The sequence below is a fragment of the Euprymna scolopes genome, chromosome 16, assembly GCF_053919585.1.
Source record: "Euprymna scolopes isolate OS-2025 chromosome 16, ASM5391958v1, whole genome shotgun sequence".
NCBI classification, from domain to species: Eukaryota; Metazoa; Mollusca; class Cephalopoda; order Sepiida; family Sepiolidae; genus Euprymna; species Euprymna scolopes.
This window is the reverse complement of record NC_136497.1, coordinates 131,052,040-131,065,339: the sequence shown is the minus strand read 5'-3', so window position 1 is coordinate 131,065,339 and position 13,300 is coordinate 131,052,040. Positions and strand designations below refer to the sequence as shown.

The window sequence follows — 13,300 nt, the reverse complement described above, 5'->3', positions numbered from 1 at the left end:
GAAAAAATAAGGGGGTATGATTATTTTTGAACATTGCAGATTTTATAAATAGTTGTATATTTCTTTTATTACAAGTATCCCGAGATTTTAAAATGACGAAAATGATCAGAAGAGGTTTATTAAGAATATGTATCAATATGGACGTAAACAATAAATTCTTACAAAGTTACACCTAATAAACTCAATTTTCAAGGGGGGGGTATGAATAATATCGGGCACAAGTGTATATATGTATATATATATATACATACACACATATACATACAGAATGCAAAAATCAAAAACAGCATACCTTCTTCTATAACTTTTCCGTTATCATCCAAAAGGCCTTCAATTTCACAACCTCTGACATACGTGAGTCCTACTTGAGGAATAAATGGCTTATCAGGATCATATGGCGTTCCTATCGTAGACGTTGGGTTCACAGTGATCAAAAAAGCAACATCGTGTTTTCTCAAAGCTGAAAAAAAAAAAAACGCACATAAAATTTAGTTCTTTTTGTGTTTCATTTGTATTAAGAACATATCATTTCGGCTATTTTAACTTGATACAGATTATTATGAAAGAGTTTGACCATTTTTTTAGTAAATGGCTGAAAAAGGTTGGAGGACACATTGATCAAAATCAGGACTGTTGAGTGGGTAGACAAATATAATAAGTAAAGACCGAATTATATGGAACAAATTTTTTTTTTCCTATATTTCGTTTTATTTACAAAACTTTGTCAAGAATAGAATTTATTGAACAGAATCAAAACATATATAAAGTTGGAAACAATGATGTTATGTTGGGCCTTTTGGCTAGGATCACAGCATAGTATCTGCATTATGTTGTGGTGGGAAATGCCAAAGGTCTGAATGATTATTATTATTAATTTTTTTAACTTATGTAGGAAAAAATATGCAGAGAGAATGTTTTGAAAGAAAGGAAGGCTTAGCTATGATATTTATGTTAAAAATCTAATAGAAGAATTTTAACCTAGATTTATAGACAATAAAATATTAGAGATATTTAAGTAATAAAATAGATTTAGGAATTCAATTTTATAAATAATAAATAATGGAATTGATTTGGTAAAAAAAAAAAAAGAGAGAGTAGATTTTGATATACAATAAAGTTAGGGAGCAGAACGAAGGAGCCATCCACAAGGAGGTTGACTTTGTCAATCGTGGAAGCATTCAACTGAGCTAAGTAAGGGACGATGTAGGGACTAAAGAGGGAAAACATAAATCCCTGAGGGAAACATCTAACCGTGAAAATTAAAATAAACAAGGAAAAACAAAAAGAAGTCCTATTGTCACTGCTTCACAGTGAAATATTTTCTTGCAGTGTCTAAGAAGAGACGAAGGTTGGTTGGTTGTCCTTGTTTTATGGCATATCAATCCTTTTCAGGTTATTTAATGCTGAATCTAGTTATTTTGAAGAAAATTTTTTAATAGAATATATTTGTTTTCAAGTAGGTTTCTATTTAACCCATAGTTGGGACCCTAACAGGTACTACCACTCCTGGTCAAAGTGGACCTAGGAGCAATGGCAATTAAAGGGTGGCTCCACACTCCCGAAAGCTGGGGCCTCACCACTGGATATAGTTTAAGGTCATATCCAGGACCCTAAGAGACAAAGGGAGCCACAACCTAAGGTTAGTAATTCGTTATCAAACGGCCATTGTGTGCTTACGTGCCATGTTTGTTGAACCTGTCCTGTCACTTTGTCGATGTTACGTGAACTGTTTGAATATGTGTAAACACGTGCACATGGGCTTGAGCAGGGGATCATTTGATCTGTAGTCGAATATTCTACCGCAAAGCTATATCTCTACATTATAAAAAATTATATAAAAAAAATCTGTTTTTTTTTTTTATGAAGAAATGATTTGCTGAAATCTTATTATCTCCCTTGTCAAGTGTAACGTAATATATTCTCCTGTAAAAAAAAAAATTCTTTTTATCTATAGGAGAAGAAAGATTACTTTAAGGATGGGACTTTTTCAATTTCCGATTCTTACCGCATGAATTTCTGTACAAACATATCTAAGAACACTGCCAGACATATAAATTAGCTTTTTGTGAGACTTGCAAAAAATAGGCTCAGCCATTTTGGAACCTATGAGGAACTCACACACACAATGAACATTTATAATTCTAACCACAAGATGATACATGAGCATCGGCTTCATACACCCCTATATTATATAAAAGTCACTGTGTGCGTGAGTTTTTTCCTCATAGGTTCTGAAATGGCTGAGCCCATCTTTTGCAAATTTCAAACTGGCAGTGTTCTTAAATATGTTTTGTGCAGAAATTCATCTGATAAGTATAGAAAATAAAAAAAAAAAAAAACACGATCTTAAAAAATGGTTTTTCTTCTCTTATAGACGAAAAGAATTTTTTCCTTTTTTAATCAATTTTCACCCCAGACAAGGCACAGTCCCACTTTGAAGTAGAGGGCAATTATCAGGGACATAAGTTGCATGGGCATTATGAAGGGAGATGAGTAGAAAGATGTTTGTTCACATTACACTTGAACTTCTGCATGTCAGTACAGTTGGGAAAGTAGAATCCTGGAAGGGAGTTCCAAAGTCTAGCAGTTCTGGGGAAGAAACTATTGGAGTAAAAGGCTTTCTTACACCTAGGGATCTCTACTGTGAAGGGGTGGGACTAAGCTGCTTGTCGGGTTTGTCGGGGGTAGTCACGTCGAGGGGGTACAAGTGCTTGTAGTTAGGAATATTTTACATTACGCCGGTGTAATCTTGACCGGTGTAACGTAAAATATTGTCAAGTCCAAATATCAGCTGACAAGTTATTTTTAAGCAAACACAAACAGAATTTAATGAACAGCATTATCATTATTATTTAAAAACATTTTTGTGAATTATCATTATTATTTAAAAAAATTTTTGTGAATTATCATTATTATTTAAAAAATCTTTTGTGAATTATCATTATTATTTAAAAAATTTTTTTGTGAATTATCATTATTATTTAAAAAATGTTTTTGTGAATTATCATTATTATTTAAAAAAATTTTTGTGAATTATCATTATTATTTAAAAAAATTTTTTGTGAATTATCATTATTATTTTAAAAAATTTTTGTGAATCATCATTATTATTTAAAAAAATTTTTTTGTGAATTATCATTATTATTTAAAAAATTTTTTTGTGAATTATCATTATTATTTAAAAATTTTTTTGTGAATTATCATTATTATTTAAAAAATTTTTTTGTGAATTATCATTATTATTTAAAAAAATTTTTGTGAATTATCATTATTATTTAAAATTTTTTTGTGAATTATCATTATTATTTAAAAAATTTTTTGTGAATTATCATTATTATTTAAAAATTTTTTTTGTGAATTATCATTATTATTTAAAAAAATTTTTTTGAATTATCATTATTATTTTAAAAAATTTTTGTGAATCATCATTATTATTTAAAAAAATTTTTTTGTGAATTATCATTATTATTTAAAAAATTTTTTTGTGAATTATCATTATTATTCAAAAAATTTTTTTTGTGAATTATCATTATTATTTAAAAAAATTTTTGTGAATTATCATTATTATTTAAAAAATTTTTTTGTGAATTATCATTATTATTTAAAAATTTTTTTTGTGAATTATCATTATTATTTAAATTTTTTTGTGAATTATCATTATTATTTAAAAATTTTTTTTGTGAATTATCATTATTATTTAAAAAATTTTTTTGTGAATTATCATTATTTAAATTTTTTTGTGAATTATCATTATTAAAATTTTTTTTGTGAATTATTATTATTTAAAAATTTTATTTTGTGAATTATCATTATTATTTAAAATTTTTTTTTGTGAATTATCATTATTTAAAAAGATTTTGTTTTTGTGAATTAGTACGTCAGTTAAATTATTCCTCATAATATATAATATTCAATAGCGAACAAATCATTTCTTCTTAAAATAACAATCTGGAAATATAGTTTAGTGGTAGAGCACTCAACTACGGATCGAATGATCCCCTGTTTAAGCCCACGTGTACCTCACCATTTTATTTTAATTTTTTCTTATTAACGAGTTCAATTTACAATAAAAGAAGAGATACCATTTAACATCGCCACAAATCATTTCTTCATTTGCATATTTTAAAACTAAACATTAATCAGATGTGACTTTTCTAAAGCATACATCAACAAGCCCAAATATCAGGTGACGTGATATTGTGAACAGACACAGACGGAATTTGATGAACAAGATTATCATTATCTTTTTTGCAAATTAGTCCACCGAACAAATTATTCCTCGGAATATATAATAATCAACAGAGGATTGATTCTGCAATCTGCATAAATTAGAGGATGACCTCCAATCTGCAGTGGAATGGGGACAAAAATGGTTGGTCACATTCAATGCTGCTAAGACTAAGCTTGTTTCCTTCAATAACTACAAGAAACCTTCTTTACCACCAATAGCAATGGCCAAGAACACATTGCCTGAAAGTACTTCTTTTAAACTCCTCGGCCTAACGTTTACAGGGAATATGAACTGGAATAGATACATTGAGAGCATTGCCAAGGCTGCTGCAAGGAAGGTTGGCCCCCTCTACCGTGCTAGAAAACTACTTACGCCTGACAGTATCCTATACCTCTATAAGGCCACCATTCGCCCATGTATGGAGTACTGTTGTCACATCTGGGCTGGTGCATCTGCTGCTTGTCTCTCGCTCCTGGACAGGGTTCAAAAGAGAGTCGTCAACCTGATAGGTCCTGAACTGTCATCTAGGCTTCAGCCTCTGTCCCATCGACGTGATGTTCCATCTCTCTGCCTATTCCACAAATACTTTAATGGTGAATGCTCTGACGAACTGCAAACACTTGTACCTCCCTGACGTAACTACCCCCGACAAACCCGACAAGCTACTAAGTCTCATCCCTTTACAGTAGAGATCCCTAGGTGCAAGAAAGCCTTTTACTCCAATAGTTTCTTCCCCAGAACCGCGGGTCTTTGGAACTCCCTTCCGGGATTCTGCTTTCCCAATTGCACTGATATGCAGAAGTTCAAGTGTAATGTTATCAAACATCTTTCTACTCATCTCCCTTCATAATGACCCCGCTAATTAAGTCCCTGATAGTAGCCCCCTGCTTCCAAGAGGCACTGTGCCTTGTTTGGGGAGAAAATTGAATTAAAAAAAAAAAAAAAAAAAAAATTAAAATATCAGGTTTAAGCCTATTGTACGAACAGGCAACACCGGGTGTTCAACTAGTTACTAAATAAATAATGTAATTCATTTACCGAATCTAATCTTTGTAAATGTAATATCGCAATCCTACATTAATTACTCTTGGATTACACAAAATAGAACAAACACAATCGCATTCTTAATATTGGGTAAGCTATATATCTATAAAAGTGAGAATGTGTGTGTGTAAAGACAACTCTCAACCTATATACTCAACAAATTTTGATCTACAGACTTGAAATTTGGTATATAGTGTATTCAGACATGTGGAAAACTTTTTGATCAGTTATAATCTGGAAAAAGGGCTGTTACGGGGGGTCAAAATTGAAAAAAATGGCACGTGGGAGTCATCAAATTTTTATCTGTTTGTCAACTGACACATGGCAGATTCCTTAAGTTAAGAATAAGTAGGTTTGAAAACACTTTTAAAAGATTGTGTCAAGCTGGCCTAATGATTAATTTACTTGACTCATTGTCTTTAGGGTTTTTGTTTTTACTTACTGGACAACGCATATAAAACTTGATGAAAATTGCTTCTAAAGAACATATGAAAAGCAGCAGACTTAGTATAGAACTCTGATCTACTCTAAGATTAAAGCTGTAACTAAAAGCACTGCTGATTCTAACACGACCGAGTGTTTCTATACATTTAACTGCTCCACCCAGTGCTCCCTTCAAGTCTTTATGTTGGTCATCAAATGAGTTCTTCTTCATTATTGTAGTGAAATTTTAAAATCAAAATATTGAATTTCAAGTAAAACCAATGGTATCTACTTAATTGTCATGTCACAGTGATAAACATATCCAAAAATTATGAAAAACGATAAGGTAGAAAGTTAATTATTAATGAAAATAGTTTTTGAAGACAATTAACGAAAATTGAGTTTTGCGAAAAAAAGAAACTGGAAAGTTCTAATTGTAAAAAAAGGGAGGTAAATATTTTCTAAAAACTGAAAATCTTTGGCAAATTTATTAAAACTTAATTTTTGATAATTGTCTTCGAAAACTGTTTTCATTAATAATTAAATTACTAGTTTATTGTTTTTCATAATTTTTGAGTATATTTTCATCACTGTAACGGCGTGGCAATTCAGTAGATACCATTGGTTTCACTTGAAATTCGATATCTAAATTTTCGAATTTCGTCGCAATAACGAAAAAGCACCACCCATTGTTTCACATTCAACTACTAAATCATCAAAAGGAAAAAAAAGTAATCAATTACGAACCTTCCCATTCAGATTTGATTTCAGGACGGACACTAAGATTCACGGTAATGTCTGCTCTCACTTGTGCTGGATGAGATTCACCAATTCGCGGTTTGGCCACCTGGAAATATTAAAAAAAAAAAAAAAAATGTTAATAAATAATAAAATACAGAGATAAAAAACTTGTTGTTGATGTTGTTGATGATGCTGCTGCTTCTTCTTCAGTTATCAGAATTGGGTAATCATAGGATGAATTGGATTTTACATATTTTGTAATTAGACTAACTTTGGCTGTCATAATGAGGGTTGTGTTTGAATAGAAAAGTTTAAACCCGTATACACTCATGTCGTTGTTATGAACTCGGGTTCATCACATTTACTGATAAACTCACTCGGACACAGCAATTTATAAAAATAATTAGTTGTAGTCAAGATTATCAACCTGTTTTATCTTCCAGTTTCTGCTATCCATTTTTTGTGGGTTTTTCAATTCATGACTCTTGCAAAAATTGCAGACTCTTATTCCTTGATTCAAGGGAGGCAGTTGCCTGAAAAATATCCAACTCTGGGATTGGTTCAAAATATTCTGACTGTTACAATCAAGATTGTCTGCCCTCTCTCCATTTGGCTGTATATGGCTAAGTGGACAAGAAAGCCATTCGTAACATGAGGAAAGGCAACGGGTCTTTCACATTAAAGGTCAGAGGTGACTTTCGGTGGAAGTTGATAAAACAGTGCGAATCCCAGCTGAGAACTCTCAGTCCCTTTTGATGTAATTTCAGCAGAAAGGGTGTACCTGGGTTCTGTCCTTAATTACACGGTTCAAAATTACCCTATGCAAAAGTATTGGATACAGCAATTTAATGTTTTGTTTCTCTGCTTCCAGTCACTTTCTGTAGTTGACCACAGGTTTTTCACACTGATCCGTCACTTTACCTGATTCTTTAATTGCTTGATATTTTGTGGATTCCTTTAATCTTTAAAGTATTCCACAAATTCTCAGTTGGATTCAAGTCAGTAGACTTACTTGGCAAATTGAGAGTATTAATACCATTATTTTCAAACAATTTCTTTTGTAAGTTTTGTGGTATGTTTGGGATCACTATCGTATTGGTTTGGTTTAGTTGTTTTGTTTTATGGCATAACCTTTTTTGGGTTACTGAATGCTGAATGCGGAATCCAGTTATGTTGGAAATGGTATTCATTTTGTAGAAGGTTTTTATTCTTCAAACTCTTTGTATTTTCAATCACTAGTTTGTAGTGTTTGGTTCGGTTGTTTTATAACGAATTTTATCGTTTTTCTTTCCTGTCCTGCAGAACAGTATTATTTTCTTTTTATAGTGTCTCACTGTTTCTAGCAACACTGATGTGTCATCACAAACAATAACCACATATGATGAAAATATTTTGTATATTGTGTATATGTTTTGTCCAATCAAAAAGTGTAATATCTAAAAATTTTGTCCAATCAAAAAGTGTAATATCTAAAAATTTTGTCCAATCAAAAAGTATAATACCTAAAAATTTTGTCCAATCAAAAAGTATAATACCTAAAAATTTTGTCCAATCAAAAAGTGTAATATCTAAAAATTTTGTCCAATCAAAAAGTGTAATATCTAAAAATTTTGTCCAATCAAAAAGTGTAATATCTAAAAATTTTGTCCAATCAAAAAGTGTAATATCTAAAAAGTTTGTCCAATCAAAAAGTGTAATATCTACAGCTGTTTGAACTTAAAATTTTACTTGATTAGCAGAACATAATTGTATATAACTATAACTTGGTTTCATTTTATAAGGAAGACTTTATCCTATAAAGTTAAATTTTGTAATGAAACCAAAATTAATTAAGTATTAAAAAGAATGGATTAAGAAAGCAACCATACCTCAACGACACTGAAAGCAACGATCGGTTGTGCCATTCGAGCCCAGCCCCCAAATATGATGCTGCCGTCTTCTGCATTCCTGAAAAATCGAATGTAAACAATATTAACAAAAATATTTAAAAAATTGGTTTTAGTCAGCTAATGTACTTTCATCGGCTGGCGGAGAAGCTTTCTAGTTTCGGTTCTTTGTCTCCTCGCTTTATAGGGTTTCCAACTTTGTACTGGCTTATTACTTTAATGTGTACATTTGGGGGGGGGGCATGAAGAATTTCCATTGGTTGAAAATTATTTGAGTTAACACTTTCATGTTAAAACTTGTTAACTTTAAGGAGTGATGAAGAGAACATATTGAAATGAACCGGAGAAAAAGAAAATCAATTAGAACCATTTGCATTTTAACGTTCATTTGAATCATATCTTCATGTCTAATCTACCATGAAACCATGATGTCCAAAATATAAGTGGCGACACACCTATATTCATAGACACAAACTAATAATAGAAAAGAAAACATTACAGTGAAAAAAAAAACCCCAAAAAAACAAAGCCAACCAGTTCACATATAAATACCTTGTAATACTCTAAGAATCAAATGCAATCAAAGCAGTCAAAAATGTACAAATACATATTGTGGTTATAGTCAGCTAACATACTTCCTAACTTTTGGCATGGATGCTACCAGAAGCGGTGACAAGGAAAATCAGTTTCTTTGCCTTTTTTTCTCACGCCTATGCATTTAGTACTTTTTTTTTTTTTTTTTAATGTTTTTCTGATCTTTCTTTATTTTATTTATTAATCATTGAAAAGTTTTTGTTGGTTTTATTTTAATTAAGAATTATTGAAAAAATTTTTTTAATTAAGAATCATTGAAATTAGTTTTACTTGTTTTGAAGAATTACTGTAGAAAAAAATTATTGAAAACATGTTTAAAATTTTAATTAAGAATTATTAAAATTAGTTTTATTTATTTTTTTTTAAGAATTACTGAAAACATTTTTTGCACTCTTAAAAAAAAAAAAAGAAAAAGATGTCCTTCTTTTATACTTTATTTCAATAAATCGTTTCATGTACTCTGTTTTTATGTTTTTTTTTTCAATCATTTTTTTTTTTTATTAATAATCATTAAAAAGTTTTTTGGTCTCATTTTAATCCAAAATTATTGAAAACACTTTAAAAATATTTTTTAAAGCTATTTTTGGAATATTATTTATTGGATGTATTTTTTATGATGTTAGAAATTTTGTTATTTTGATTTCAGTAATTTTATTTTCATACTTTCATAAACATATATTATAAAATTTCATAAACATATATTATAAAATTTCATAAACATGCATATTATAAAATTTCAAATAAAATGAAAACTTTTATTTAAATTTTTTCTTTTATTAAAAATGCAAGTAAAAACTAATTGCGTTATTTCTATCTTTGCAATTTTGTAAATTTCTATTGTATACTTTTCAACAATGTCCTTTTGTTTATATTTTATTTAAATAAATAGATATACTGAAGAACAATAAGAGTGGAGGAACTAGTTTGTCTTGTCAGCGCTTCCAGTAGCAGACACACCAGAAGTTAGGAAATAAAATTTTATAAAATCTAATATATAAATATATATATATATATATATATATATATATATATATATATATATGTCTGTCTCTGTATTTTCAAACTATCTCCTCCAAAACTAAAAGTCGTAGAGTGGGTATAGGGACCTCAAATGATTGAATTTTTTATGAACCATTCTTTTATGGGTCTTCAGCCGGTTAAAATAGTTTTAAAGGGTCAAAAATGCGTCAAACTTGAAAAAACAAACAAAGAATCCTCAATTCTAATTCTAACCTATTTTTACACAATATATTTTAACTCGCATTGTGAATTCATTTAACTGACATATTTAATATCAAGATTTCTAAAAGAATTAGACAATCTACTCTTTTTCCGACATAAACAATATTAAACTATTTCTAATAATATTAACAATATTAAACTATTTCTAATAGAATTAACAATATTAAACTATTTCTAATAGAATTAACACTATTTAACTATTTCTAATAATATTAACAATATTAAACTATTTCTAATAGAATTAACAATAGACTTAATTTCTAACATTCGATTTTCCATTATTATCTTTAACACTTGCCTGCAGGGTTCGATTCTAACCTTATCCTAATATCATTTTTACTTATCTAGTATGTCTTCTTACTTACATGAGAAGGGGACAGCCCTTATGTATGCAGATCTAGATCTGTCCTATACTCTGTCTGTGCCGAAGAGTCCACAGCAACACATTTCTCACCAGCTCTTGTTTGATCCTCTAAAAGTGATTGTCAAATCATAGACGCTGCTCCCTGATGGTAGTAGATGTGGCGGATAGGTTGCTATAAAGTTGCTGCTTTCATGGGAAGATCTTGTCAAGATATATTTATATGCAGTTTAGCTTTCTTTTTAATCTTTTGCTGAGTGTCCAAGTTGTAACACCGTAAACAAACACTTGTGCCCCCTCGACGTAAATACCCCGACAAACCCGACAGGCAGCTAAATCCTACCCCTTCACAGTAGAAATCCCTAGATGCAAGAGAGCCTTCTACTCTAGTAGTTTCTTCCCCAGAACAGCTAGACTTTGGAATTCCCTTCCGGGTCCCTGCTTCCCCGACTGTACTGACATGCAGAAGTTCAAGTGTAACGTGAACCAACATCTTGCTGCCCAACTTCCTACACAGTACCCTTGATGCTTATGTCCCTGATAGTAAACTCCTACAACAAAGTGGCAATGTGCCTGGTTTGGGGTGAAAATGCAAAAAAACAAAAACAAAAAAAAAACAAAAAACAAGGACAGACTCCACCACTTCTCTGAAGAATTGCCTTTTCAGTTTGTCAGTTCGCCTTGAAGTCCATACTGACTGCAGCTTATCGAATGCAGACCATGCTCAAGATGCACATTTCGATATCTCTCTCCGTGGAACCTATGTTGCTGCCCAGGTACGTAAACTCGGTGACTTCTTCCAGTGTTGTTCCATCTAAAGCTCTTCTGCTATTCATATACAACTGACTGTAAACATGCAACCACCTAGTGCATGTTTACAGAAGGCAGAAAAACTAAGCAAATACATCGAACTGGAAGTTCTAATCTTTGAATTTTTTTATTTTTTTTTTATTACATTTTCACCCCAAACAAGGCAAATTGCCACTTTGGTGTAGGGGGCTACTATCAGGGGCAACAACTACTGGGGTACTATGTAGGGATTTGGGCAGCAAGATGTCGGTTCATGTTACACTTGAACTTCTGAACGTCAGTACTGTTGGGGAAGCAGGGACCTGGAATGGAATTCCAGAGTCTCGCGGTTCTGGGGAAGAAACTATTGGAGTAAAAAGATCTTTTACATCTAGGGATCTCTACAGTGTGGAGGTGGGATTTAGCAGCCTGTCGGGTTTGTCGAGGGTGTTCACGTCGTGGGGGCACAAGTGATTGCAGTTCGTCAGAGCATTCACCACTAAAATACTTGTAGAAAAGGCAGAGGGATACAACATTTCGTCGATGGGACAGAGGCTGAAGCTTAGATGCCAGTTCAGGGCCTATCAGGTTTGCGACTCTCTTTTGAACCTTGTCAAGGAGCGAGAGACTAGTAGCAGATGCACCAGCCCAGATGTGGCAGCAATACTCCATACGTGGGCGAATGGTGGCCTTATTTTTGAGATAAGGATTGATAATTTGGAATATTCAAATTACTGTTTTCATCTTGAGCGTCATTTTCACAATGTTTCAGCTGATGCGATCTCTGACAGTCTTCAGGTGTATCCTGTTGAACTTTGAAAGCTGAACGGAATTTCAAATGGAATCTTCTATAGATTAAATCCTCTGTATATTAAACAGAGGATTGCATTCGAAATTTCATACAGCTTCCAAAGTTCAACAGGATACACCTAAATAGTCTACAGGATTAGCATGCTCTTGTTCTGTCAGCCATGACCGGGTAGAAGTCTTAAATAATCTCCATTTGTATTCTTCATATCTTCTGAGGATTGAACCTTCAACCTCTAACAGAGTGTCATTTAGTACCCGTTATGTAACGAATAACGAAAGTAATAAGTAAAATTCAGTTCTAAGTGATACTATTTCGGAGGTTAAAGGTTCAATCCTCAGTGCGGGTGGTACTAAGAATACAAAGTTATCTTAGAGAAAAAGATTTGCCATGACAGTTTTGAAAGGTAAACAAATATGTCATGCATTACTGACTTTAATTCTAACACATCCAACAGCTTCTACCTTACCATTTAATCTGTAAGTTGTTGAACAAATCTATTAAAGATTATACTTTGTCCTCTGCTTCGTTTTGAGTTGATATAAAACTGATAACATGTGTCATTAGGCATGATAAAAAGTCTTGTGTGTAATATATTGTGGTAATGGTGTGGAGTGACAGAGAAATAAGCAGCCAGGGTTAGCATGTGCCTGCTGTAAGGAAACAGTGGCATACAAACTGAGAAGCACTTGAGACGAGGGCGATTATGTAATTTTAGATATAGTTATGAATCCAAAGTGACTGAATAAAAGGAGATGGATATTTTTACTTGGAGAAAAGTTCCTTTTGGACTCCATGTCCTTCACATGTGTTTTGGACTGTTCTCTTATGATCTTCACTCATGGTAAAAGAAAAAAAATGAAATAAAAATAAAAGAAAGATTGCTGCTGCTTATGCTAAAGAGAGAACATCTTCGTCATCAGTGAAGAGAAGAAAATAATCTAGCTAAAATGTGTGTTCTTTCAGCACAAAATAATTTATGTAACTGAAATAGGAATTAATTACCTAAATACATCTTTCAGTTATGGAAATTATAAATATATCTTTTATATTCGTAATATTTGAGTTCATCTTAAATATTATTTTCACAACGTTTTGGTCGATGTAACTTCCGACCTTCTTGTCAAACCCTGGAACCTTTCTGTCAAACCCTGGAATCTGCACAGAAGTTCAAATAAAAC

General features: G+C 31.7%; 1 protein-coding gene across 1 annotated transcript in view; it reads right to left on the bottom strand.

The window, feature by feature from the left end:
- The window catches only part of LOC145296088 (RNA helicase aquarius-like), a 143,644-nt gene that overhangs the window by 78,985 nt on the left and 51,359 nt on the right, over nt 1-13,300 (bottom strand). Inside the window, exons 18-20 of the mRNA XM_080142226.1 lie at nt 8,308-8,386; nt 6,446-6,545; nt 293-460 (exon numbers count right to left, since the gene is read on the bottom strand). Of these exons, the coding sequence (XP_079998352.1) occupies nt 293-460; nt 6,446-6,545; nt 8,308-8,386 (347 nt within the window). The remainder of the gene's footprint in view (nt 1-292; nt 461-6,445; nt 6,546-8,307; nt 8,387-13,300) is intronic.